At 42.0% G+C, this 25,032-nt stretch overlaps 2 protein-coding genes across 2 annotated transcripts in view; one reads left to right on the top strand and one right to left on the bottom strand.

Moving 5' to 3' along the window:
• The window catches only part of LOC117447919 (DNA topoisomerase 1), a 55,293-nt gene extending 53,725 nt beyond the window's left edge, over positions 1 to 1,568 (bottom strand). The window contains exon 1 of the mRNA XM_034084926.1: positions 1,389 to 1,568. The gene's annotated coding sequence lies outside the window, so the exon portion shown is untranslated. The remainder of the gene's footprint in view (positions 1 to 1,388) is intronic.
• Positions 82 to 25,032, top strand: mlycd (malonyl-CoA decarboxylase). Its single transcript, XM_034084927.2, has 5 exons — positions 82 to 1,212; positions 7,668 to 7,780; positions 8,736 to 8,892; positions 9,296 to 9,448; positions 21,344 to 25,032. The coding sequence occupies exons 1-5, from the start codon at positions 565 to 567 to the stop codon at positions 21,887 to 21,889; spliced, it is 1,617 nt and encodes a 538-aa protein (XP_033940818.1). The 5' UTR covers positions 82 to 564; the 3' UTR covers positions 21,890 to 25,032.

The raw sequence follows: 25,032 nt of genomic DNA, 5'->3' as shown, positions 1-25,032 counted from the left end.
TCACAACATTCCATTCACTTTCTTTATAGTTATAATCTGTATAAGTCAGTTTTTTGAATATATATTTTTTTGCAATCAAATATGTTCTGCTCAGATGAATAAAACCAAGAAAGAAGAAAAAAGCTAAACACAACAAATATTAACAAAGAAACAACCACATTTTCTTGAATAAGCATGCTGTTCAAACCAGTGTTTAATTGTTCAGCTTTACAAAATGTACATTCAATTCATATATCTTTATATTTGTTTGTTACATGTCATATTAGTTGACTAACAAAAAGTCAAGTAATATTTTTAAACAAGCCTTTTTTAGAATGTACTACTAACTACAATCATCATGTAAGGGTATTTGTGTTCAAGTAAAATCTGTTGACCAGACCAACACATTGGGGTGATGGCTTTTGTACATTGTAGTCTCTTTGGTCGTTTTATATGGACATGTTTACGCCATCACACAGTTTCAGTTACACTTATAATACAATACTAGTATATCATTATGATTAAACTAATATATTCCCTTTATCCTAGCCACACTGGTTTTGATGTGTTTTCATATCACCCGTCATGGACCTGTACTGTCTCTTTAAGAAACCCGGAAGTGGTTCCCGTGTGTTCACTGCATTCTGTTCACGGGTCCAAAACAGACAGCTCAGCTCCCTCCTGGCTATGATATCCAATCCTGCTATCTGGGCTTTTCGAAGCAGTGTGAGGTGCTGGCGACACCGGGCTGTCCTCAAAGCGGCCCTGCAGGCCTCGGACGTCAAAGCTTGGCGTTGGTACTCGACCTCAATTCGTGGTGGTGTCACGGGCATGGAGGAAATACTGGCGAGGGTCGTTTCACCTTTACCCACTTACGAAACGAGAGACAAATCCCCTCCTCCTCCTGAGTCGAATAGCTTGGAGTTTATGCACTTCTACAGCAGTCTAGACAAGGAAGATAAACTTGGCTTTCTCACAAAGCTCTCGCAGGACTTTGGAGTAGACCATAAAAACCTTTCAGAGCTCGCTGTGAGGCTGTTGGATACTCAGCTACGAGACTTGGCTACCATTTTGCAAGTTGAAGACAGGCTCCGATACGGTTTGACTCCCCGTTATAAACAGTTGCTGAATCATATAAGCAGAGTCGAGGGGGGAGTGAAGTTTCTGGTGGATCTCCGAGCCGATGTGCTTGAAATAATCTCATCAAAAGCTAGCGAGAGTCCGCACATCAGGGTAATGCATTTGTTTACATTTTTATACGGGTGCTCGCATGAGTCAAGAAGTGCAGTTCGCGTTTGGCATTTTGCCTGAATAACTGAATCCACATTTTTCGCCATTTAGAACTAGTTTATGTTGCATATTTTAACAGCATTAGGACAAGGCTGAGTATAACTGCTTATGCCACTCACCCCACACGGAGGCACAACTGCTCCCATCACATGGATCACATTTCCTCACAGCTTGAGTGTGAATGCCCTTTGCCCCAGTACACCTTCCTAGCTAAACTAAAAGCATATCAAAATGTCAGTTATTTTAATGTATTTCCTCTTAGCTCAGGGTGCTTTTGCCGATAGATAAGGCCAAGCTTTTGTTGGCACAAGTCGCTGCCAAATTTAATTTCAGGGCGTCCTTCACATTTCCTGCTCGTCTTGGCTGGACAGATCCTCTTAAAGCACCGTTAAGAGCTGCCTTCCACTCTTGCTGTATTACTCTCATGTTATTATAGACTCGGTACTAATATTTCATTATATACAGAGGCAAGAGTTACTCTGCTACAGCACAAGGTGACAACTTGAATATAAATCAGGAATCTAATTTATGTTTTTATTGATTTGTCTGAAGACAAAGTGAAATAAAATAGAATGGAAAGGCAGTGAAAAAAAAACTAAAATATCACATCACCTGGCCTGCACACATCTTTGGCATACAAATACAAATCACTTTCCTGTATTATTATTATTATTATCCACTTATCTTTGATCAGTCAAATAATTTAAAAGGATTTAATTCAACTAAGGGGGTCGAATTGTGCTTATTGGGGTTTGCCCTTTCCACTAGTATGTTTTTTTTGTGTGAATGTTAATGATCTGCAAAGACTGAAATCCCAAAGTTGACACCAAAGGAAGTTTCTCGCCGGCCCGCTAACCAATTGGGCTCTGGTTTCAGACAGAGGGTGAAAATAGATTATGCAGGATGAGAAAAATAGAGAGCTTTTAAAGCATGTAAACATGTCACAGTAGAGGCACAGAATACAAGTGTGAATATAGGACTTCTAATTTATAAAGCTGGCTGTCAAATTAATTCCATTCACATAGTTTGTTCAAGAATACTACTCTGTTGATCGGTCTCATCTAAAGGTTGCACATTTCCAAAAGATCAATGTAATGTCTAATATGTGCCGTGGATATTGCGCAATAATTCTCACTTAACTAAATAAAGACTAATTTGACTTTTATTCTAACATTATAAGAGTGCAGCTTTTAACTACACCAAACATAAGTTGCATAACCAACTTATTTCTTCATTGTAGTACTTAGTTATCCCCAAGATAAAGAATATATATGTTCTCATGATTTATTTTGTAGGCTTGATGGAGGTTACATAACCGTGTTTGTAAACCATTATTCTGTTCATGCTCAGGGCCGAATCTCTAAGTTGGAGTCCTACTGAGTATACGCAGCTTGAAGCTGCATTTATAAATGAACTAGAGGCTTTCCGGCTGGAGAATTGCTATGTGTGAGTCACAGGCCACCAGCAGCCCTTTTATTTAAACAACAGCATGTGCAGGAGCCCCTATGTGCATTATACAGTACATGTAGACATAAAGTTTAACAAAACGAACCATCAAGAAGGATGCTTTGTTTTGGTATTGGAGAGCACCATTTTGAATTTAATGGCCATTTAATCCAAAACAAACCCCGCGTCTGTCATTGTTAAAACGCTGTGTCCACTTTTCACAAACACACTGGATGAAATGCAGATTTGTAAAGCTGTTGTGCTGAGATGTAAAAATCAAGATACCAAAATGGTTGTGTTCGCTATCAAAAACAGTGATGGTGTTACCTGAACTGTCCTGCTTGATATTATCCTGAACCAATTTTCAGGAGGCTTCCATTATCGTGTTGTGCTGTTTTTGGACTGAGGTGTGGTGAGAAAGGTTTTCTATCATCTTTGTGGTCAGTTCTTGTGTTTTGTTTTGCTTTGGAATAGAGCGTTTTATGATTTTTCAAACACCCTGCCAATGGAATTCTAGCCTCTTCTCTTCAGCTCAATACTTATTTTATTCCTGCGGAGAGGTGGTTCCGATGCATTTTATCCAGGGCCGCCCCTCCCTACAGGCCAATCACGCAGGCTGCATGGGGCCCCACCTTGCGCAGGGGGCCCCGCCCAGAGGGCCTCAGCTGCTGTGCGCAGTTCTCCGCTCAGTTCTCCGCGCACCCCCCGCGAGAGGTGACAAGGGGAGCACATCTGTAACCCGACACCGTTGCAATGAATCGACATCTGACCAATCACGGCTTTGATACGGCCACTAGTGCAGGTGAAGAGATGTCGGTGAAAAGACAGTTTCAGTCCGGCGCAAGCAAGAGGGGAAAAAAACAAAACATGAAGAAACTAGAGCATCACTCGAAGGTGGGTTATTGTATGAGTCAAATGTACAACTTGCGAATGTTGTATAAGGCTGCGGCCACACGAGGACGAATTCTGTCGTTTGCGTTACTGTTTAGTGTCATATAGACCGTTCGGCCACACGAGGGCGACCGAATACGGCACTAAACGACTGAGGAAACGATAACGGGTCCCAAGGTGGATAGAAAGGCATACGCAACTCTCTGGGGGGTCAAACGGCTCCGTGTGTGCGCCCTATCCGAACATTTTCAGATCACTGATAGTGATTGCGCAATAGCCCCGCCTCTCCCCACCTCTTCTGCTCACCTCCGCTTACCCCGCGCCATTGCTAAAGTGTTTCGCCACCAACAACAACAACAATGGCGGATCGCAGAGTTGCTATCGTGCTCCGGACGCTATTGACCATGCTACAGTTGTTTGTGCAACATCTACAGCAATAATGATGAGGCAATAGCCCCGCCTCTCCCCACCTCTGCTGCTCACCCCCACGTTAAAGTAAACTGCACCCTGAATTCAGATTATTTATCTTTCTCTCGCGAGTGAAGTCTAATCTGACAGGACGGAGACACGCAGCTCTGCTCACCTGCAGCTCCTCCCACTGCAGCAAAACACACACTTCAAGTCAGATCATCACCCTTAGCTATTTTAATTACCTCTCAAACTCCCTAAACTAGTTATAAATATGTTTATTTTTACTGTCGGCCGGGTCACTCATTACTGGATGAGCTGCTGCATGAGGCAGACACTGACGATGTCTGAAGAGAGGGAGGAAAAAGAGAGGCTCCGTGTATTTTATTATTATAATATATAGAGTCGTTATTCATTTGTTTTAAAGCTCAATAAATAACAAAGAAGACCTTTGACCGGCACTTTTATAATTTTGTCCGGAAGATTTCAACTTTAATACACGTTGACTGGCGAAAAACGCTGCCCGGTTCCCTCGGCCCCCACCGCGGAGAATAAACAGAAGGGCAACCATGACAACCATGCTTCTTCGCTGCTTTTGTGGAGGAAGTTACAGCGCCACCTACAGGCTCCTGCATGTACTGCAGCTTCTCCAGCGGTTGGAGCTAAACGGAGCGGTCTCGTGTGGACAGACACTATCCGGATAACTATTGCGTGTAGACGGAAGCTTGTTTGCGTTTGCGTTAATCCTATGCGTTTAGCCGTTTTCGTCCTCGTGTGGCCGCAGCATAAGTCAAATTGCCAATTGCCATATTAAAACATCAGCTGCAATTCACGACATGAAGAAGGCAGTCTCTGCATAGCATATAGGCTAATGGAGATGCAGTTATTTCCAGCATTCTTTATTTAACATTCATTCAAGTATGTGATGCCTTTTATCTGCTAATGTACAGGAAGAAGAGTGATAAACTGTCTGTCTAGTTGGCTTACATAACAGTTAAAGTTTACAGCTTAAAAAACATGGAGCATTTTTCCCCTTTTCTTCATTTTTATGTCAATTTGCACATTTCATGGTGATGCTCAGCATCTCCCCTTAACTCCTAACAGTCATCATCATGTTAACCACAACACAGAGAAATACTGATAGAAATGTGTGTGTAGTTGTTGATACATTGCTGACAGAGGGAACTAGAATACAGATTTAAGAAATATCAGTTTTTGAGCATGTCATAAGCATTTTTTGTCTTGACTATATTACAACTATATTATAATAAAATAATATAGTATTTATATTATTGAATTGATTATTATTATTATTAGTAGAAGTAGTTTATTTGCATTAATTATATTTTAATCTTTTTGAGGCTAGTATTTGGCAGGAAATGCAGACGTATTCACCTGTAAACTGAACGACATACATGCACATTTACCTCACTGTATACAAAAGTAACTGTGTTGATAATAATAATAATAAACAGGAATTATATTTGCAAAGTAGCCTACTTTGTTTCCAAAACAATTGTTTTCACTCCTGTCGGTTAGGCGGGGGGGGGCCTCATCTCACAATGTCGCTTGGGCCCCCAAGTTGGCCAGGGGCGGCCCTGATTTTATCTCAATAACCCATGGCCCACTGAGACCTTTTGTAGCTTATAAAAGGTCTAAGCTACCTACCGAGTACTCTTACTGAGTGCTGACCACAATGGTCTTGGGGGTGCACAGCAATCTTTTCTTGTTATTGCCAGAATTGATTGAGCTAAAAATGAGAAAGGTCGAAGTAAATATGAAGCTTTTAGAACATGTATTGACTGTATGTGCATACTAGGGGAGAGAAAACACTTGCATTACAAAAAAACTGGTCAGGTTAACAAAGAAGCATAGAGGGCAAAACATGTGATAGCATTTTTCTGAAACAATGAAAGTTTGGATTTAATAAGGTGGAGAAATATTGTGGTTCTTGCAAGAGTGTCTCTTTGATTTCTACACTAGATTAGTCTCTCTTTGCTGGGTAATTGATTTGTTCACGTTCCTCTTCATTCCCTCTACCTCCAGGCTTTTCATTCTCATTCGTCTCTCCACAAACTGTGGATGAGAGATGTAAAGCTGAGTAGGATACATCGTTTTAGTTGTCTCTTTGGGATTTAAGTATCAGCGAGGCTATTTTTCCCCACAGACAGGCTGCCAGGCCGACAAGTGGCACGCAGCCTACTGGAGTAAAAGCATTGGCACACTCTGAGTTTGACTTGTGATCGCTTTGGCACTCCATGGTTGTTTGGCCTTGGATAGACAGAGTGTTCCTTCCAGGCACTGCAGTTTCCATCACTCTGTGTAATCACCAAATAACTGCAGCTCAAGTTAACAGAGGCTGTATCAGCTCACAGCATCACAGCCTCGCTGGATTGATACAGCTCAAGTGTCAGAAAGTATTGCTCCATTTTCTTTCTAATGGAGTGCAGGATTGTCTTCTTTTCCCTTTCCTCCTTTCCTCTCCTAACCCCAGGCTTCGAAAGCTAGACCCCTTCCATTTCAAAAGACTTAATCTTCTGGTAGGTCAATGGAATACACATTTCAGTTCAGCCTTCCTTTTGTGTGGGTGAGAGTTGGCTACCCAAGGCAGAAGCTGCACTCTCGAGGGTTTTTTATGCGCTGCGTTTTCCAAAGAAATACCGAGCTGGGATTATCAGCCATCATAGATTATTTCCCCTCAGGCAGTTTGGGAGGTTAAAGGAACACACGTACACACACACATTCAGCTTCACACAAGTAGAGATAGAAGTTTTGCTGAACTTTGTTTTGTATTACTTTTGATTTTCTCCTAACCCAACAGAATTCTCAAGCGTGAAACCTCTCTACCATAGAGCTGAATAATGCAGAGCATGATGCATGCGTGGGGAGGAATTTCAAATGTTGTTAGCTTTGGTTTTGAAAGTTTCTCGCAGAGAAATTCAGCCAGTGGCTTTCACAGCATGACTGGACTTGAGCTTGCTTGCATTAGCTATTATTATGACGGACAAGCCGGCATTAAAGTAAGCCCGGAGTGAAGTCATACTAGGAACAGCCAATATAAGCTGTATTTATGTGTTATGAGTGTGTCTGAGTGCATGCACGCCATGCGCTTGTTTGTGTGTTAGCAAGATATTTGCTTTTAAATGAAGTCTGACCTTTGTGGGAGAACAGGCCTGCTTTGAAATGGCAAGTTGTTTATTGAAGTGCCTCCTGTACACCCTTTGCTAACTCAAACAAATCACAACTCATAATGTGAAAACATTCAAAGACCATACAGACACCCAGGGGATAAAACACAAGATGACGGTATAGCCGCCAGACAAACTGCAGTTACTTGGCTGTCAGTCAATAAGTTGGCACTGGTGAGGTTTTTCTCATAAAAGAGGTTTATAAGGCTGTGATGAATGTGTTTATCTACTTTTAATATTCATATAAAGCTGCAATTTCTAGAGAGTACTTTATGAGATAGAAAAGAATGACAAATACTTTTTTCCTATGCATCGCTATCATATAATAAGATGTGCCTGCTTACCAGTGTTCTATTCAAACAACAGACCCGCTACTGAGCTGTCACAACAAAGGAATGAATGTGGTGAATTTTTAATAGATTTTTAGCTGATGTAGATTCTAAACTGCATTTTGTTCTCTTCCAGGACCTGAACGGCACGCTGAAGAGCTTGCTTTCTGAGTGGTTCTCTGTTGGCCTGCTCCGGCTGGAGAGAATCACCTGGCAGTCCCCATGTGAGATACTGCAGAAGATCAGCCTGTAAGGACATTCATGCTCCCTCTTCTTCACTGTCTTACTTTCTTCCTGTCTTTCCCTCTTTGGTTTCACCACAGTCTCTTTTTTTACATCCAATCTATTGTCCATCATCGAAACAAACATATCTAGGCATTCCTCTACATGCCCTTACAGCGTTCATAGCATTTAAGAGTTTTAATTAAGTCTCTCCAAAACCAAAAATAAAAGGAATGAGTTAAACAGTGTGGTAAGCTTAAGAGGCAACCACATACAAAAAACATAGCCAATGCGGAAGTGCCCTTACCTCCATCATTTCAAATGGTCAGCAGAGGGCAACTCCACAGGTTGCAACGTCCGATTGTATAGAAGTCTATGAGAAAAGCACCCTTCTTCTCCCTTGATTTACTACACAGGACAGTTGTTTCTCAGGCTATAACATATAAATAAATTATGCAATACAACATTGAATATTAAAATAAGGATATTACATTTCATATTACCTCTACCGTCGCTCAACTAACCCAAACGTGCAGTATCGCAGTCTTATACGAGACGTTACGTAATCGGCACAAGTTTGCGCTATTTGTATTATTCTTTTTCAGTAGAGCATTGAAAGCAAGCTCTTATTTATAACAATGTCCATATTATACAGTGTGTAATAAAACCAAACCAACATATTTTAAGCAATTTAAAAGCAACTGCCCGCTAGGGTGTAATGATTGGATATTAAAGATTTTAACTGGATAGTGGTATTGAGATTTAAAGTACATCATAATGAAAAAAATAAAAGCGATTTAATTTAACCTAGTTGTCTAAGTCTTGCTCTCCCTGAAAACAAGAAACCAGTGTTTTTTTTTTTAAATACCTTAATTATTAAAAATGTGTCAGGGCATTGACACACCTGTGAACCTTAACTAAGGTGGGCAGGGCAGAGCGAACGGTTAATTAAAAAATGATCTTTTATATCATCCCTTTAAAGATACGAGGCGGTGCACCCTGTGAGGAACTGGAGTGACCTGAAGCGCAGAGTGGGGCCATGCCGCCGTTGTTATGCCTTCACCCACGCCGCCATGCCAATGGAGCCGCTGGTTGTGCTACACGTGGCCCTGACTGAAGACATCTCTGATAACATACAGGTTGGAAGACACCGCCGGCTGCTGTAACGCTTTGTCTCCCTTTATCACACCTTGGAGGATAGTTAAACAACAGGGATTTACTTCTTTGTTCCTCCTCTCAGTTGACAAATGGATTATTGCCGTGTGAAAAACAATACGGGACCTTTAAACTGCACATCCCTCTGGGAGCAGCCTCTACGGTGCTGACTCCCCTTTCTTTACAGTGAGGGAGGAGAAGGGAGTTTGACAACATAGCAATTTGATACTATTCCATGGTGTGAAATAGTGCAACCATACACACAGTTTTGCTCCAGCAGCTCTGACTATAAGTCACTCCTGCCTCGGCTGCAGCTAAGTAGAACAAAGTCACTGAGTATGGGTTTGTAGATGAGTGACTTGACAAAAATGTTTTTCTTTGTCTTAGAGCATCGTCCGCGAGTTCGCCTCTCTCGAATCCGAGGAGGACGTGAATAAGATAAATGCAGCCATCTTTTACTCCATCTCCTCCACCCAGGCTGGCCTTCAAGGGGTGGAGCTGGGCAACTACCTCATCAAGAGGGTGGTGCGAGAACTACAGGTGAGTGCGGCCGGATTCCAAGATGTAGTGTAATTGTTACAAAAGGAACTTTGTATGCAGCTTTTAAAGAGGCCATGTTACGCTTTTCTGGGGTTTCCCTTTCCTGTAGTGTGTTATATAGGTTTCTGTGTATGTAAATGGTCTGCAAAGTCTAAAATCCCAAAGTTCCCAGGGGGGGAGTGTGTTGGCCTTGTTTGAAATTAGACTCCTATGTTTACTTCGTAAAATAGTGACAACACTATGTAACACTTGCACTTCTATTGGCTAGCGATCCAACACATTGTTTGTGACAATTGTTTGTTTTGTGTAGCGTGTGGGACATCTCTAAGCGGTTGACCAATCACAACACAGCCATACAGCTAACCAATCAGAGCAGACTGGGCTCTGGTTTCAGACAGAGGGTGAAAAGAGGTGCTGCAGTATGAGCAAAGTAAAGACCTTTTTGAACATGAAAGCATGGAGACCTGTCACAGTGGAGGCACACAATACAATATGAAACCTGAAAAGGAGAACAATAGTGCCGCTTCAATGAGTTTTCAAAAGACATTCTTGCAAAAAATAAATAAATAACCTTTTTTATTTAAAATGCATGGATTAACATAATAATGTTAAGATGTTCTATTAAAACATTTGTGCATAGTGTATCACTTTATTTGATACATATATTATCAAAGTGTTTGACATGACAAATAAAGCTAAAATTAGAATGATGATATTTCCTGTTGAAACTAAGATTAAAGCCAAAGCCATTATTAAATCCTAAATCCTATTTGAATTCCTATAAAGACTAGGCAATGGCAAAGCGGTGGTAAAGTGAAAGATCATAGGCAAGGCAAAGTCACACTTTGTTATCTAAGAAGCACCCAGTGTTATCAGTGAAGCTTTTAAAGCACTCACACTATGTATAGCTTCACAACACCTTGACTGTGCACAGATGCAGCTGTTAACTCCTGCAGGGCTCCTCAACTCTGCCCCCTTTGGTGTAGAATCAAACAGTGTTTGTTTCTTATGGATGTTCAATCTGTATGACTCACACGCTAAATTAAATTAAAAGGCCTTACAGTAGCCCCTCAGGTGTGGCCCAGCTGTTACATTGTTATTCCAGTGAGAAGTGTAGCTGCAACAAGCAAAATTCTTGTATGATTGCTTTTCAAAAGTTTTATTTTATTCCCGGAGAATCATAAATCTCTCGCTTGTTCCAGCACACACATGAACACATGCACACAAACCGATTGGTAGCAAATAGACGGGCAGTAATGAAATCTCATCCATCCCTCTCAATAAGCGCAGGAGAGTCCTTCATGTCGGGCCTCTCCAGCTAGCACTTGTTAAACGATTGGAATATTGAATGAACATCAAAAGCCACTCTACCCAGCCGATGGGAAGCAGCTCTTTACACTGTATCCTCTCACAAATCAGGTTTCAGAGCTTTAAGCTGCTTCCACGTCATTCATACGAGGGCACTGTTTTGATTTTCATTGAAAACAACATATAGTTTTGTTAAGGGAGCACAGCATATGTTATGTTATGATTTCTGCTCTAGCAGAGGTTGGAAGGTAGGTTATGTAATTGCACTTTATTTTAAAAGCCTCACTGATCCGAGTGTTCATTTCAAACCTTTATTTAACCAGGTGAATCCCATTGAGCTCATCGTTCTCTTTTTCAAGGGAGACCTGCTGCAAGTAGGTTCCACATGAAGACATAAAAACAGAAAACAACAGAAAAACAAAAAAGGACATCATACAACATAGTTACAGGGATTTACAATGTACATACCTAACGACATTTAGAGGTATCAGATTGCATAGCATCTATCCAAGCTTTAAAAACATGTAGTGGAACCAAAGTGCTCAGTTTCTAATCTTTTTGCAGACTGTTCCAAGTTAGTGGAGCTGCGCACCTAAAAGCTTTCGTCCCTAAGTCAGTCCTAGCACTTGGTACATTTAACAAAACCACAGCATGAGATCTCAGGCAATAGCTACTTTCAATTCGTCGTGTGATAAGAGAGCAGATGTAAGAAGGTAGTTGTAAAGGAAACTTCTGTGTAGCAATGCAGTGGGAGTCACCGACTCAGGAAGGAGACACGGAGGTTTATTTGGAGTTACGGCCGGAGGATTCACATCAGCAGTCACAGCAGTCACGGTGAGACTGCACGGGGGAGTTGCCACGTCAATTCTGGAGAACCTCTCTCTTGTTAGCCCATTTAACTGGTTTCACAGAGAGTAATCAACATATTTTGATAAGATAGTTTAACCAGTTGGGCACACTGAGTCACTTGCGTCCGTCACTTATGGCCTCGAGGATGTCATACCCTGGAGTCCACAAACAACAAAGAAGGAAGTGTCCCAGTGCACCCACAACAACAGACCATCTGTGACCTAGTGTTGACCGGTCACAGAATGGGAACAATAACATTATGGCTCAAGCAGCCTATGTCCTTAAAGGAGATAAACAGACGTCAGGGTTGGTCCTGTACGTCATATCTAGGAGTCTAGGACAATTATTTCCCTAACAGTCCTCTCTTTTTATCATTTATGATAACCTAAACACATTAGTTTAATAATAATTTGGTCAATACTTAAATCAATAGGTGTCTCCGGATTTGAGTGTGGTCTCACCTTACATTAATTACATCACAAAGTAGAATAAGATTGAAACGTTCAATCACAATGATTGAGACAGCCAATCATAATAGGAAAAATCATCTCTTATCAGTGTTTGATCATCTTTCTTCAAAGGCACAATAATGAACACACATAATAACACAGATGCATAAATAGCAAAAATACTTGTTTTAAACTACCGTACTTTTCGGACTATAAGCCGCGACTTTTTTTTTTGTACAGCTAACGGCCACTAGGGAACCTCCTAAATCTATGGATTTTACAGGTACAATTAACCACCTTTAACACTATGGGCTCTATGACCGGTCCGCGCCCGCCACCTTTCAGCGGCGGGCTCCAGCAGGAAAAGCTGGAGGCCGGAAAAGAGTGAGACAGGTAGCGCGCAAAAGTAAAAGTGGAACCGAGAGACAGAACGGGAGCAAGACAGACGGACAATTTAGCTGCTGCGGCTTATATGCAGGTGCGCTTTATAGTCCGAAAAGTTCGGTAATATATTTTATCATTTATCATTAGTTAATTTCATTCATCAAACTATAAAATCAAAACCAGCTTGCCGCTTTAAAGATTTACTCCAAGGCAATCACTAGTCAAAAGTATTTTAAAACTTAGGATCGTAAGAGATCCAGCTAAAAATTCACAGTTAGGGTATACAATTCACAATGGTGATTTGATCAATCTGTAATCTGCAAAAGTGCAGTGTCCTCAATTTTAGAATGACTTTTACGTCTACTTAAATACGCTTTAGTCTAGAGTAAGGCACTTAGTCAAATCAGTACATTCATTTCAGTCAAGTACATTGTTAAAAATCTGAAAAGGAAAAGTTAGGCTTTTGTAAAAACCTGGTAAGGAAGGATTAAACGTTCTTAAAACTTGAATTATTACATTTGTGAATGCTACCACTGATCTGTACCAAATTAAGTCTATCAATTATTCCTATTAGCCATACTTACCTGAGCATCTACTTATGGTACTTGGAAAGGATTCTTCTGTGTTTATCTAATGTTGAATGTATAATATCAATTTCTTTAAATTATACTTCTCTAATTTGAGGATCAAATATGCTACATAATTGTTATATGAAATATTATAAATATTTGTTTTGGGCCAAAACTGAAATTAATCCAGTACTTGAAACATCATTGTAGGTCTTTCTGTGCATGGATAATACTTTAAAGAGTAGTGTTGTTATGCCTGATTGCTGGACGATTAAGGATATTAACATTATCTGTGATAATAGTATAAATATCTTATTATTCAATCTGAAAATATTAATTAATTAATTTTGTTTAGTGCGAAAGTGTAATCTGATCTGGCAAAATATATTAATCACCACTATTCAACACATGTCTGGTCATTGGAAATATAAAGACAGTCATTAATTGGACATCTGTAAACATCCAAGATATAAAATCAATTCAAAGTTAATCTTTGTACGAGAGCTGGAAGAACGTGTCCTTCAGTCTTTCTGACTCGTTCTCCTCCTCTCTTTATGACAAAGAGTGTGTGGTGTGTGTAAAGGCATCCTGATACTGTAGATTAGCACTGAGGTGCTGCTTGGCTCAAACTCTTCTTCATCAGAGCGCCATATTTAAACCCCCCCCCCCCAATTGCTCTGCTTTTTTTGTGTGGCTCATTCAGTGAGCACTGTAGTTGATCCCCCCAGTGAAACGGAGGCTCATCTGCCTGCATTCCTTCTGCTATCTGCTAGAGAGCAGTGCCAGACAAAACTGCGTATTCCAAGTGGCGCATCCAGGTCTCCCCCGTGATGGGAGAGGTTAGGAAGACCTCAAACTGCTCCAAGAAACAAGGAACCTTGTATGAAGCCTCTGAAGTCCTCGCTCGTCCCGCAGGGTTGTCTGCCTGAGCCCACCGAGCAGAATGGTGAAGAAGCATCCCATGTCCTCAGATAGTTGAAGATGAGAATCCTCTCATCTCGAACGACCTCGTGCCTCCTTGCCCGTGGCTGGGGGTGCCCTCTGCAGCCGGAGAGCGTGACCCTCTCTCTCTGACCCTTGGCCTTCAGAGCTGTCCTAGTTATTGGGTTAACACTTGATAGGGATGTTTTCCTGCAATATTAGTATTAGCCATCGAGTTCATTCCAACGATGAAACACAGTTTTGTTCTACACTCTGCTTGCCACTGCCCACCTGTGATCAATTAGCCTATAATTTTATGTATGCACCCCGGACCGGCACCAGTTTCTCTAGCCATGTATAGGGAACTGTGGCGCATCGGGTGATGCACGCATCTCACGCTGCCCCAGCCTTGCCAGCAATGTAGAAGACGGTCACAACAACGAGTGCTTTTAGACCATCCCTGTTTTTTTTAACAGAGATGGTGGTGGTGTGAGTTAAAGCTATAGAAAAAAAGCTGTGACTTTCTCCCTCTCTTTCCTGCACTTCTCCAGCTCCACAAACACAGGGAGGTTTTACACACACTACCAAGGCTGCAGCTGGAGCCGTGTTTTGCAGAGAGGCGATAGCAGTAAATATCTCTGGCTGCTTATTTTCAACTGCTGTGTTTGGCCGCTAAAATCCTCAGAATCCGGCGATTTGTCCAATACAAATCTTTTACATTGCTTTCAATTCACACAGAAGCTCCACTTCACTGATGCCCTTCTTTAAGGTCTCTCTAAACATGAGCTGTGTATGCTTGTATGGCACTTCCGTCCCGAGCAGCACACACAGAGGAAATCAGCCAGGACTGAGTCCCCAGACACTGATTCCCTGGGTTTTTATCCCCAAATGTTCATTAACCAAAACGAAACCCAGCCACTCAGTTTCACAGGTAATTTTAGGATACCATCAATCACAGATTCTGGTAAGGCAATGTCCAAATGTAGATTTGAAAATCACAATTGTAAGGGAAACTTCTGTGTAGCAATGCAATGGGAGTCACCAACTCAGGAAAGAGACACGGTAGAGCAGGAGCTTTGATGTCAAACACTGGAGGTTTATTTGGAGTTACGGCCAGAGGATTCACATCACACGTCACAGCAGTCACGGTGAGACTGCACGGGAGAGTTGCCACGTCAATTCTGGCGCGCCTCTCTCTTGTTAGCCCATTTAACTGGTTTCACAGAGAGTAATCAACATATTTTGATAAGATAGCTTTAGACAGTTGGGCACACTGAGTCACTTGCGTCCGTCACTTATGACCTCGAAGATGTCATACCTTGGAGTCCATAAGCAACAAAGAAGGAAGTGTCCCAGTGCACCCACAACAACAGACCATCTGTGACCTAGTGTTGACCGGTCACAGAATGGGAACAATAACATTATGGCTGAAGCAGCCTATGTCCTTAAAGGAGATACACAGACGTCAGGGTTGGTCCTGTACATCATATCTAGGTGTCTAGGTCAATTATTTCCCTAACAGTAGTTTACCTAACATGGCTTTGTACCAGTGACTGAGCCTCTGTACAGTTAGTGAAGGCAAACCTGCCCTGGCATACAGGGTACAGTGATGAGTTAATACTTTACAGTTAGTAACAAATCTCAGCGCGCTGTGATAGGCGGCATCTAACTTGATCAGGTTAGGTGCATTCATATAAATCAGATCACCATAGTCCAGCACAGGTAAAAAGGTCACAGAGACTAGTCTTTTCCTGGCCTCAAGTGAGAAACAGGACTTATTTCTGAAAAAGAAACCTAGTCTAACCCTCAGCTTTTTAAGCAGATTATTGACCTGAAGTTTAAAAGAGACCTAACATTTTCACTTAAAGATCAAATGCAAAGATTTTTTTTAGGGATGCACGATATTGGTTTTTTGAAACCGATACCGATAACTTCCTGCTTCTCAAGACCGATACCGATAACCGATATAAAAAAAAATGTACGCCACTAATTATTTTAACACATTTTTTGTCCTCGGCCGCTCCGTAGTTTCAGAGCGCATCGAGTTTAAAATACCATCTACACGCTGATGCTGACAGCCCCGCTCCTGCCGCCTGCTTGCAGCAGACCACACTTCCACCAGACCACACTTCCACGCTCACCGGCAGGCACCGACTGGCCATCGGGAGGACCGGGAGGGTGTGTGTGCGTGTGTGTGTGGCCCGAGCGAGCGAGAGAGAGACCTTACGTGCATTGTTGTTGTTAGCATCTGGTGCTAGCTAGCTGCGGTAACGGATATAAGGAGCTGTTTAAATGAAAACAGAGGAGCGACATTTCGCCACAACTGCACCGAGCACTTGACTTTATGCAGGAAGCAGACAGTGGGACATTGTACGAGAAGTCAGCACACTCAGCTCGGATACATGAACATGATTGCAGCTTCCAGGCAGCTCCGGTTCGAGCATATGCCTTCAGTTGCACATAGCTCCAACGCGCGTGCGCACACACACACACACACACACACACACACACACACACACACACACAGTGAAATTTGACCTTTTTAGAGAGGTTTAGAAAAACAAAGTCCAGGCGACCTCTGGGTAATTTGGGAACCATCAGTTCCATTTGAACTTTTTCACTGTAAAAATCAGTTTATTACTTTGAATTATCACTATAGGTATTCATTCCATCCAAATATAACTGTTGTGAAAAAAAAATAAAACATACTCTGTTATCCTCTTAGCCCCACGGACCCGAAATCGCGTCATTTGCAGGAAACGACGTCTAAGGAACCTTAATATTTAATAAACTATGAATATTTTATATCCATATAACGGGGAAAAACTCATTTAACTGATCTTTTTAATTTTTTTTTTTAAAAACACAATGCTAACAGTGAGCCTCTGAATTAGCCCCGAGCGAAAAATGCTAACCTATTACTGCACCGAAAATCACTCGCTCCCTTATTACTTATCCTAGCTCCACATCCAACACATTGTTTATGATCGTAAAGACACAGAATCTAACGGTGCCCACCTCAACACTGAAAGATACAAACTCGCGAGGTTATCAACAAAAACCTACATCAAAACATGTGGCGCTAGGAACTAACATGAGCTAGGCTTACCTTCCTCTTTGTCTGGTCTAAAATGGCATTAAAACGATGATGTAGTTAATCCATAGGTTAATATCCAATGGGGCTGTGTCCCCTTTGAAATGTTCTGATAATCTATAAGCAATAAAACTGCAATTCCGTTATCTGCTGTCCGCTCTGTGCTCCGGGCGCTTTGAAATCAAATCAAAATTTGTTTACCTCAATTCTTTGGCGTTTCTGCATTGCCCGGCTCTTTCGTTCTTTCGGTTGTTTTTTGTGCTCAAATATGGAGGGGACGGCTCCGGGTTTCAGCCTCCGATGTACTTTAAATGCTTCTCCACCAACAGACTTGACGATGGCAGGATCAACATCGTATGCATCAGACGCGAAGTGGTCAGAGCACAACTTGCTCCATTTTTTTCGGCTGCCAGCCAACACGATTCACTAAAATAATCCAGTTTCGGCGGATGATTTTGTCTTGGGGAAATGAATGAAAAATTCTCCCAGATCCCGCACCGTTCGTACATCCGAAAGCACAACAATAACTCATGTTTTGCGTGATTTCGCGGATATAATTCAGGGTTTTCTGCACCAGTCATGAGCGAAAAACACCGCTGACATGTGAACAGCGCACGAGACTGCCGAGTCGGGATATTTGGCCCAGAGACTGTTTGGCCACAATGACGTCACGCGCGCGGAGGCTGCTGGGAATGACATGTTAGAAATTCAGACGGCTTTGGGTCGAGTTTTGTATCAATAAAAAGCTTTTTTCCGGGTGTATTATCTCGATTTAAATTAAATAAAAAATACAGGCAGTCTTAAATACAACATTTCTATAAAAATGTAGCATATTTGGAAGCTTTGCATTTGACCTTTAAAGGGGACCTATCATGCAAAATGCACTTTTGTACGTCTTATATACATGCATATGTGTCCCCGGTGTGTCAGGGAGCTCACCAAGTGCCAGAAAACACAACCCTCTCTCTTTTCCTCCATACCCAAATCTCTAAAAACGGGGCTGCAACGGAGCTGATACAGACTGATACGGTTTTGAAATATCTCTGACGTCAGAAACGAGGATCTCCGCCTATATGGCCAACTCTCCACCTATCAGGGGAATGAGAGGTTGGGCCACGGCCGGCCATTGCCGCTTGAAAGCGCTGGAGATGCTGTAGTACATATGCCAGGCGTGTAAGTGGCCCTGGTTGCCCTTCTGTTTATTCTCCGCTGTGGACGCTCTGGCTCTTTTTCTCCCTCCCCGAGGCAAGCCTTTGCGCCTCCTGCAGCTGTAATTCAATGCAATCCCTCCCCGTCGAGGCAAGCACTGTAATTCTCTCCGATAGTCCACCAGCAGATGAAAAACACCCACCTCTCCGCCTCTTCCAAGGGACAAGGGGGTGCGGCAGAGTTTCAGTTAGATTTTTGTTCGCCGGTCAACATGTCCGTTAAAGTTTAAATCTTCCGGACAAAATTAGAAACGTGCCGGTCAAAGGTCTTTGTTATTTATTGAGCTTTAAAACAAATGAGTAATGACTCTATATAATCATATAAGAATAAAACACGGAGGACGGAGATCTCTTTTTCTCCCCCTCTTCTGACAGCCCAGCATCTGATCTCAAAGCACGCTCCCCTCTCCTGCAGGGGGGCGTGGTCCGCTGCAGCTCATTTGCATTAAAGCTACGTCACAGAATCAGCCCCTGCAAAAACAGGGCTGGAAAGAGCAAATGGAGCGAAATGAGGCATGTCTAAAATGCAGGATCTGTTTGGTATTTTGAAAAAAAAACTATATTTATATACTTTATATAGGTATGGCCCTACAATATATTGTTCAAATATAGCATGATAGGTCCACTTTAATTTCAATTTTTACATTCCATTTTTCACGGCGGACTTAATGTTTTACTGGGTCTTAATTTGAAATCAAAAAATTAATTCCATTAAAGCATAAGATGCCAATTACTGACTTTCTGCTAAACTGTTTTCCACCATATAGAATCTGATATCCTAACCCTCACCCTAACCAATCTCTCTTTGGCAATTAACATGAACCCACCCACCAGACTGTTCTAAGGCAGATACTACTACTAACCAATCAGATGCAGAGTATGGTGGGTTATGGTTAGCCTTTTGCTTCTGTTTGTTGCAGGGACATAACCTAGTTTCTGAGAAATGGGTGTTTGTTTTCACTTTCAGAGTAAGGGGCAGCGGTCCAATGGTATTTCAATACAATGGGACATTTTCTGGCTATTGGTGTTTCAGTGCAAGGGATTGTGGGGACATTTGGCAGCCACCTCACCAGCACACTCCTTTTTTTTGTTTAGCCCTTGTGCTTAAACTGTCTAGATTTCAAAACAGAAATGAAATATTGAATTGGCCTAAGAAGTTTTCATATTGTAGTGACAAATCCAAAAAGCCAGATTCTGGTCGTTAAACTGAATTTTGACCGAATATGTAGCAATGTGCAGCCCTTTCTCTGGACACTTTTATCCAAAGAACCCCATGAGGGCAATTATTTATTCACATGACCCATGTGGGAATGAAACCCCTGACTCCGACAGTGTAAGTGCAATGATCCACTCTCGGAGCTGGGAAGCTGCCCCTTGTATTCTGCAGAGGCCTTGGCTCTCTGACAGGCCTTTGCCTTACATAAAGGTGAAGAGAGCAGCAGCACAGCCACACAGGGACCACTAGGATGATGGATAGATGATAGAGTGGAAAAGATAAGGTCACAGTGGTGATTTAAGGGGACGGGAGGAGGTCTTGCTTGTCTTTGTAGATTGGCCCCCAGAGCACAGGTCTGCCACTGCTCCTCCTCTGTATCATTTCCTCCCTGTTCCTTTTTCGTCTTTTTCCACCAGCCTTTCTTTTCTTTGATGACATGGGAAAGCCCACAGGTAAAAGTTGGAGTGAAGAAGGTGAGATCATGACACAGTAGAGAGAGAATAAATGGAATGGGAGGACGTGAAAAGTGAGAATTTTGAAGTGAAGAGAGGATGAAGAAAGGAAAACATTGTTGCGGAATGACAGGTCCTACGAGGCGTTGTCTGGCGCTTTTTATCTGCAAACACTTTCAACCTGCCAGGTCGCTCCGTCACTTATCAGCCCAGATGTCGGAGCAAGAAGATGGGCAGAGAAGACGAAGGGGGGTTTTAGTGAGAGGGGAGGGTAGCAGGGTGTAAGGGAACTCATGGAACGGTTGGGTGTTTTGGGCAGAAACATGGGGGAGAGGCGAGACAGAGGACAGATATTACAGAGTGCTGTGGAGAAGAATAAGAGGAAGGGAGGGAGGGGTCCTCCATCTCCATCAGCGGTGCAGATTCATGAAGAAATGAAGTTGATATGTAATGCCGTCCCTTTCTGAGGAACTGAAGGCCTGAGCAGCAGACTGAGCGCAAACGAGAACATTTTGTTTTGATGTTGAGGTGGAGCGCTCATCTCTCTTATATCCGCCGTTTCAGAGCTGGTGCCCCTGCATTCTGTTGGGGATCAAATCTCTGCTGCCTGTCATCGGTTTTCTTTACACCGTCACGCACCTTGTTTTCTCTCTCTGTAGTTTTGCACAATGGTTCTGCAGAGCTGTGTTTTTTAAATATATCTAAAAAAGAAACCATTTCAAACCCTTAAAATGCATGAATGTTTTTCCAACATTTCTGCATACCATAGCTATTTTTGAAACCCTCTTTATATCATGTATTAGGCTTGACGTTAAAATAACCTTGCCCTTCATGAGCAAACTTTTTTTTTCTTATTTGAGTGTCAATTTATAATATGAAAATGCATTACCTGTTGTTACCTGCAACCTGCATACTCAGAAAAAGACAAGCCATTATGTAACTCAGTCTCTTAAGACCCTTAAAACATTTTTTAAAACAAGAGTTTCGGTAGTTTTTACATTCTGATGCCAGGGATACTTTAGGGGAGTTAAAAGCGAGTTCAAGGCCCGATGTAATAGATGTCATAAAAAATGTTGTGTGTCTAAAAACCTAAAGTATGTATGGGTTCTCTTCTTCTCATATACAGGTATAGACACATTATCCTTTTCTGTTGTGCATTTGGACTGCTATATAACTATGTTATAGATGTATCTTTTTGATTTAAACACACGCGACAGCTATTACACGTCCGTCCTGGGAGAGGGATACCTCTTCTGTTTTTTATCTGTGGGTTTTCTTCGGGGGTTTTTCCTTGTACGATACGAAGGTCTAAGGACAGAGGTTGTCGTATTCTGTGCAAACTGTAAAGCCCCTGAAACAAATGTAAAACTTGTGATATTGGGCTATATAAATAAACTTTGATTGATGGTTTTCTCACCACCCCTCTCTCTTCTCATGTCTCCCAGAGCGAGTTCCCGCACATGGCCCAGTTCTCCAGCCTGTCTCCGATCCCGGGCTTCTCCTCCTGGCTCCAAGGCCTGCTCAGCCAGTACAGGAAGGAGGGCCGGGGCTCAGACCTCCTCTCGGAGCAGGAGTGGAAGGAGGTGGAGCAGGCCACTGACTCGGCCCCGGGGACCCCAGCCATGGAGGCCCTCCACAAGCTGATCACCTCCAGCGAGGGGCTGCGTTCCGAGCGCTTGGCCCGTGTCCTGGAGCCCGTCCTGATGCGTCTCTGCGCCTGGTATTTGTACGGGGAGAAGAGGCGGGGTTACGCTCTGAACCCTGTGGCCAACTTCCACCTGCAGAACGGCGCCACCATGTGGAGGCTCAACTGGCACGCTGACACCAGCCCGAGGGGCGTGGCCAGCTCCTGCGGCATCATGGTGAACTATCGCTACTTCCTGAGCGACACGTCCAAAAACAGCGCTGTTTACCTGCAGAATAAGGTCATCACTGCTTCAGAGCAGGTGCTCGGGCTGGTGTCCCAATTTCATAAAAACAGCAAACTGTGAGAAAGACACGAGGATACACCCAAAAACATCCATCTGTTCTGTTTGAATGCACTTTCTATCATTCATTTAACCTAATTTGTGATGTTTCAAATGTCCAAAGTGAAGACAATCTGGTTTTGAAGCAGCACTCAATGGACAGCTGATGTTGTTTTAAATTGAAGTTTCTCACATGAGGAGTCTCATCCCATCTCCTGCATGTAGTGCATAAGTTAGACTCCCCGCCTCATCGGATTTCTGGTTGAAGCCGTTTGATATTGTGTAAGTGCCTCCCAGGCTGAGAGACTGTAGCTAATGAAGCACGAGGCATCTATCAATGCTTTACATGTTCCCGGATAACAGTGTGTGTAATGGTGAAGCTGGAGCAATGAGGTAGTGCAGCTACTAGAATAAATGATGTTGAGATTCCTTAATTTGGCTCAACTGTCTCTCTGCAAACACGTTGAATGTGAGGGTATTGGATTCTATTTTTTCTCGGGTAGATTGTATTTACACCTGCTGTTACACTGCTTCTCGCCACTGAAGCTCAATACACAAAGGGATAAAATCACTGGCTGGAAATATTATTTCCTTTTAAATAACTCTAAACAGAACTGCATTGTTTTTCCTTCTGTGCTGCTTATATTTTACAGTAGACTCACTCATTCTGATCCACTGGGCTCAATCCCCTTGGCATCTCCATTCAAGTGATTTTCTTTTTGATAATTCTGCCTTCACACACACACACACACACACACACACACACACACACACACACACACACACACACACACACACACACACACACACACACACACACACACACACACACACACACACACACACACACACACACACACACACACACACACACACCACACACCACACCCCTCAAAAGAGTCATCGCTGATGTTCTGCCTGCTCTGTACAGGTGCCAAGAAGGGCTCATATCAGCCCACACTCCATTGTTGTGAAATAAATAATATATCACAGCAAGTTGACTGTGAAATTACATTTTATCTCTCCGAGGAGCCAAACTTTCTTATTCAGGTTTTCTTTTTTTCACACTGTCTGTGTGTTACTCGCACATGGAGCAGTTACTGCCCTGAAATCTGATTAATGGAATCATCAGGTCCCGCTAAATGAAATCATACAAACCTCCACAGTGGAGGCTCAAGAGGACAAATCCTCTTTTCATGAAGCTACTTTGAAAATGGCAGTCGGCTACAAATGAAAGGAATCTGAAATTACTTTTAAAATAAACGTAGCAAAGACAACCTTTGATAATGTGAATCGCCTGTGATCAAACAGAAGTAAGATTGGATGGCTTTGTAGAGGCAAATGTCGCAGCATGTATTCTGATCACTGACAATTTCACATTTGGCCAGTGTCTATTTAGACCAGTCTTCAATTGTCTCTAATCAGATTGCAGTTTTGTCACATTTCCAGGCCAGCACATTGATAATGGATTCACAGCCAAGTTCAATATTGTACTGCTCAGTTCCCCGGCACGTCTTAGAGCCAATACTTTTCAAAAAGCAGCAGTAGACATGATTACAATTGATTAGACACTGTCTGCTGTGGAAATCCTTTTATATATTTATGTTTCCAAGATTGGGATCGCATGTGTGCGTGGCCACGGTGTATTCCATCTCTTGTCCCTCATTCGAAGGAAGTTGCCTTACAAATGGAGCTAATCCATTTTTTACAAATCAGAGTGGCCGGAAAAGTCAGAGAGTGGTGGCTGCGGCATTTTGATCTTCTAATTTATTTTCTAAAAGGACTAATATAAGCATCTGGTCAGAAGTTTTAAAGGTACAGCGGTTGATATAAGTGCTGGATTGCATCACTGGTAAGATTGGACAGGAATGTTATTATTAAGCCAAAAACGTACAAATGAAGTGACAGAAAAACGTAGGCATTCCAAAACCAATTAAACAATTAATTGAATTACTGTCATGGTTTTTTATTGGATATGGTTCAAATTGATTCATATTGTCATATTTAGCTATTAATGAAAGAGCTCCAATCTCATCCAAATGAAAATCATTTAATTGAAGCTCTTGATTTCATTAAATGGTACAGAGAATGAACATTGGCACAGAACACAAACTTGGTCCAATATTTCTTGTGATCACTGTGCCACCGAGGAAAACTAAACGGATTCAATCTGCTGCTAGCGTCTTCAAAGGCAAATAAGCAGAAGAAGAAGAAGAACAAAGTGTAAAAATGTAATTCATTTTTGAAAAAAATTACCGAACCTTTCATGTCTTCTTGGAGCCATTCATTTGTTAATATACCAGTATACAGTATACTAAGAAATATCGTTGTTGCTTTTTATTACACTGTGAAAACTGTGTTTTAACGGGCCCTATTAGGCTCATATTCAGGTTTCATATTTGTGTTTTGTGCCTATATCCATGCTTTAATGTTCAAAAAGGTCCTTACTTTTCTCATACTGCCTGTGCTGCAGCACCTCTTTTCACCTCTGAAACCCGAGCCCAGTCTGCTCTGATTGGTTAGCTGGCCGGCTCTGTTGTGATTGGTCAACAGCTTAGCGATGTCCCGCCCCTTATCACGTACAATGTGTTATATAAACGCTAATGGTAGGTTTACTTACTCATAAATACACAAAGGAATCGAGGTGTTTCAGTTAGAGGGGGAGTTTGTGGGAGAGAAACTCCCTCTGGGGGAAACATTGGGATTTTAGCCTTTGCAGACCATTTACATGCACAAACACCTATATAACATATAGGAAAGGGGAAACCCCCAAAAGCACATTAGGCCCCTTTAAACACTTTGTATTTTGTAATGTTCAATAATTATGACTAAATAAGCAACAATCAAAATTGAAGCCTAAAAATGCTAAACAGTGTGGGTGTATTTGATCAGATTTGACAAAAAAAATGCACGTTAAAAAATGCCAACTGTTATATGATTTGTATTCAAATGTTGCCAAATCTGTATAGATAAAAGGGATTTAAGATACCTACTGTATAACCTAGTGGTTCCCAAAGTGGGGGGCGTGAGGCATGACAGGGAGAGACCAGGAGGAAAAATGGTTATTAAAGAAATAATAATAATTTGAAAAATTATTGATTTGAAAATAATATGATGCAGTACTATTACGTCTGGGTCTTTGTGTTTCATTAAAGCTTGGCTCTGTG

Source organism: Pseudochaenichthys georgianus, chromosome 6 (genome assembly GCF_902827115.2).
Source record: "Pseudochaenichthys georgianus chromosome 6, fPseGeo1.2, whole genome shotgun sequence".
NCBI classification, from domain to species: domain Eukaryota; kingdom Metazoa; phylum Chordata; class Actinopteri; order Perciformes; family Channichthyidae; genus Pseudochaenichthys; species Pseudochaenichthys georgianus.
This window is presented reverse-complemented; position numbering and strand designations above follow the sequence as displayed.

Coding starts and splice junctions, on each gene's coding strand:
- mlycd (XM_034084927.2), top strand. CDS start 565: ATGGACCTGTACTGTCTCTTTAAGAAACCCGGAAGTGGTTCCCGTGTG. Junction 1,213..7,667: donor GCGAGAGTCCGCACATCAGG/GTAATGCATTTG, acceptor GTTCTCTTCCAG/GACCTGAACGGCACGCTGAA. Junction 7,781..8,735: donor ATACTGCAGAAGATCAGCCT/GTAAGGACATTC, acceptor ATCCCTTTAAAG/ATACGAGGCGGTGCACCCTG.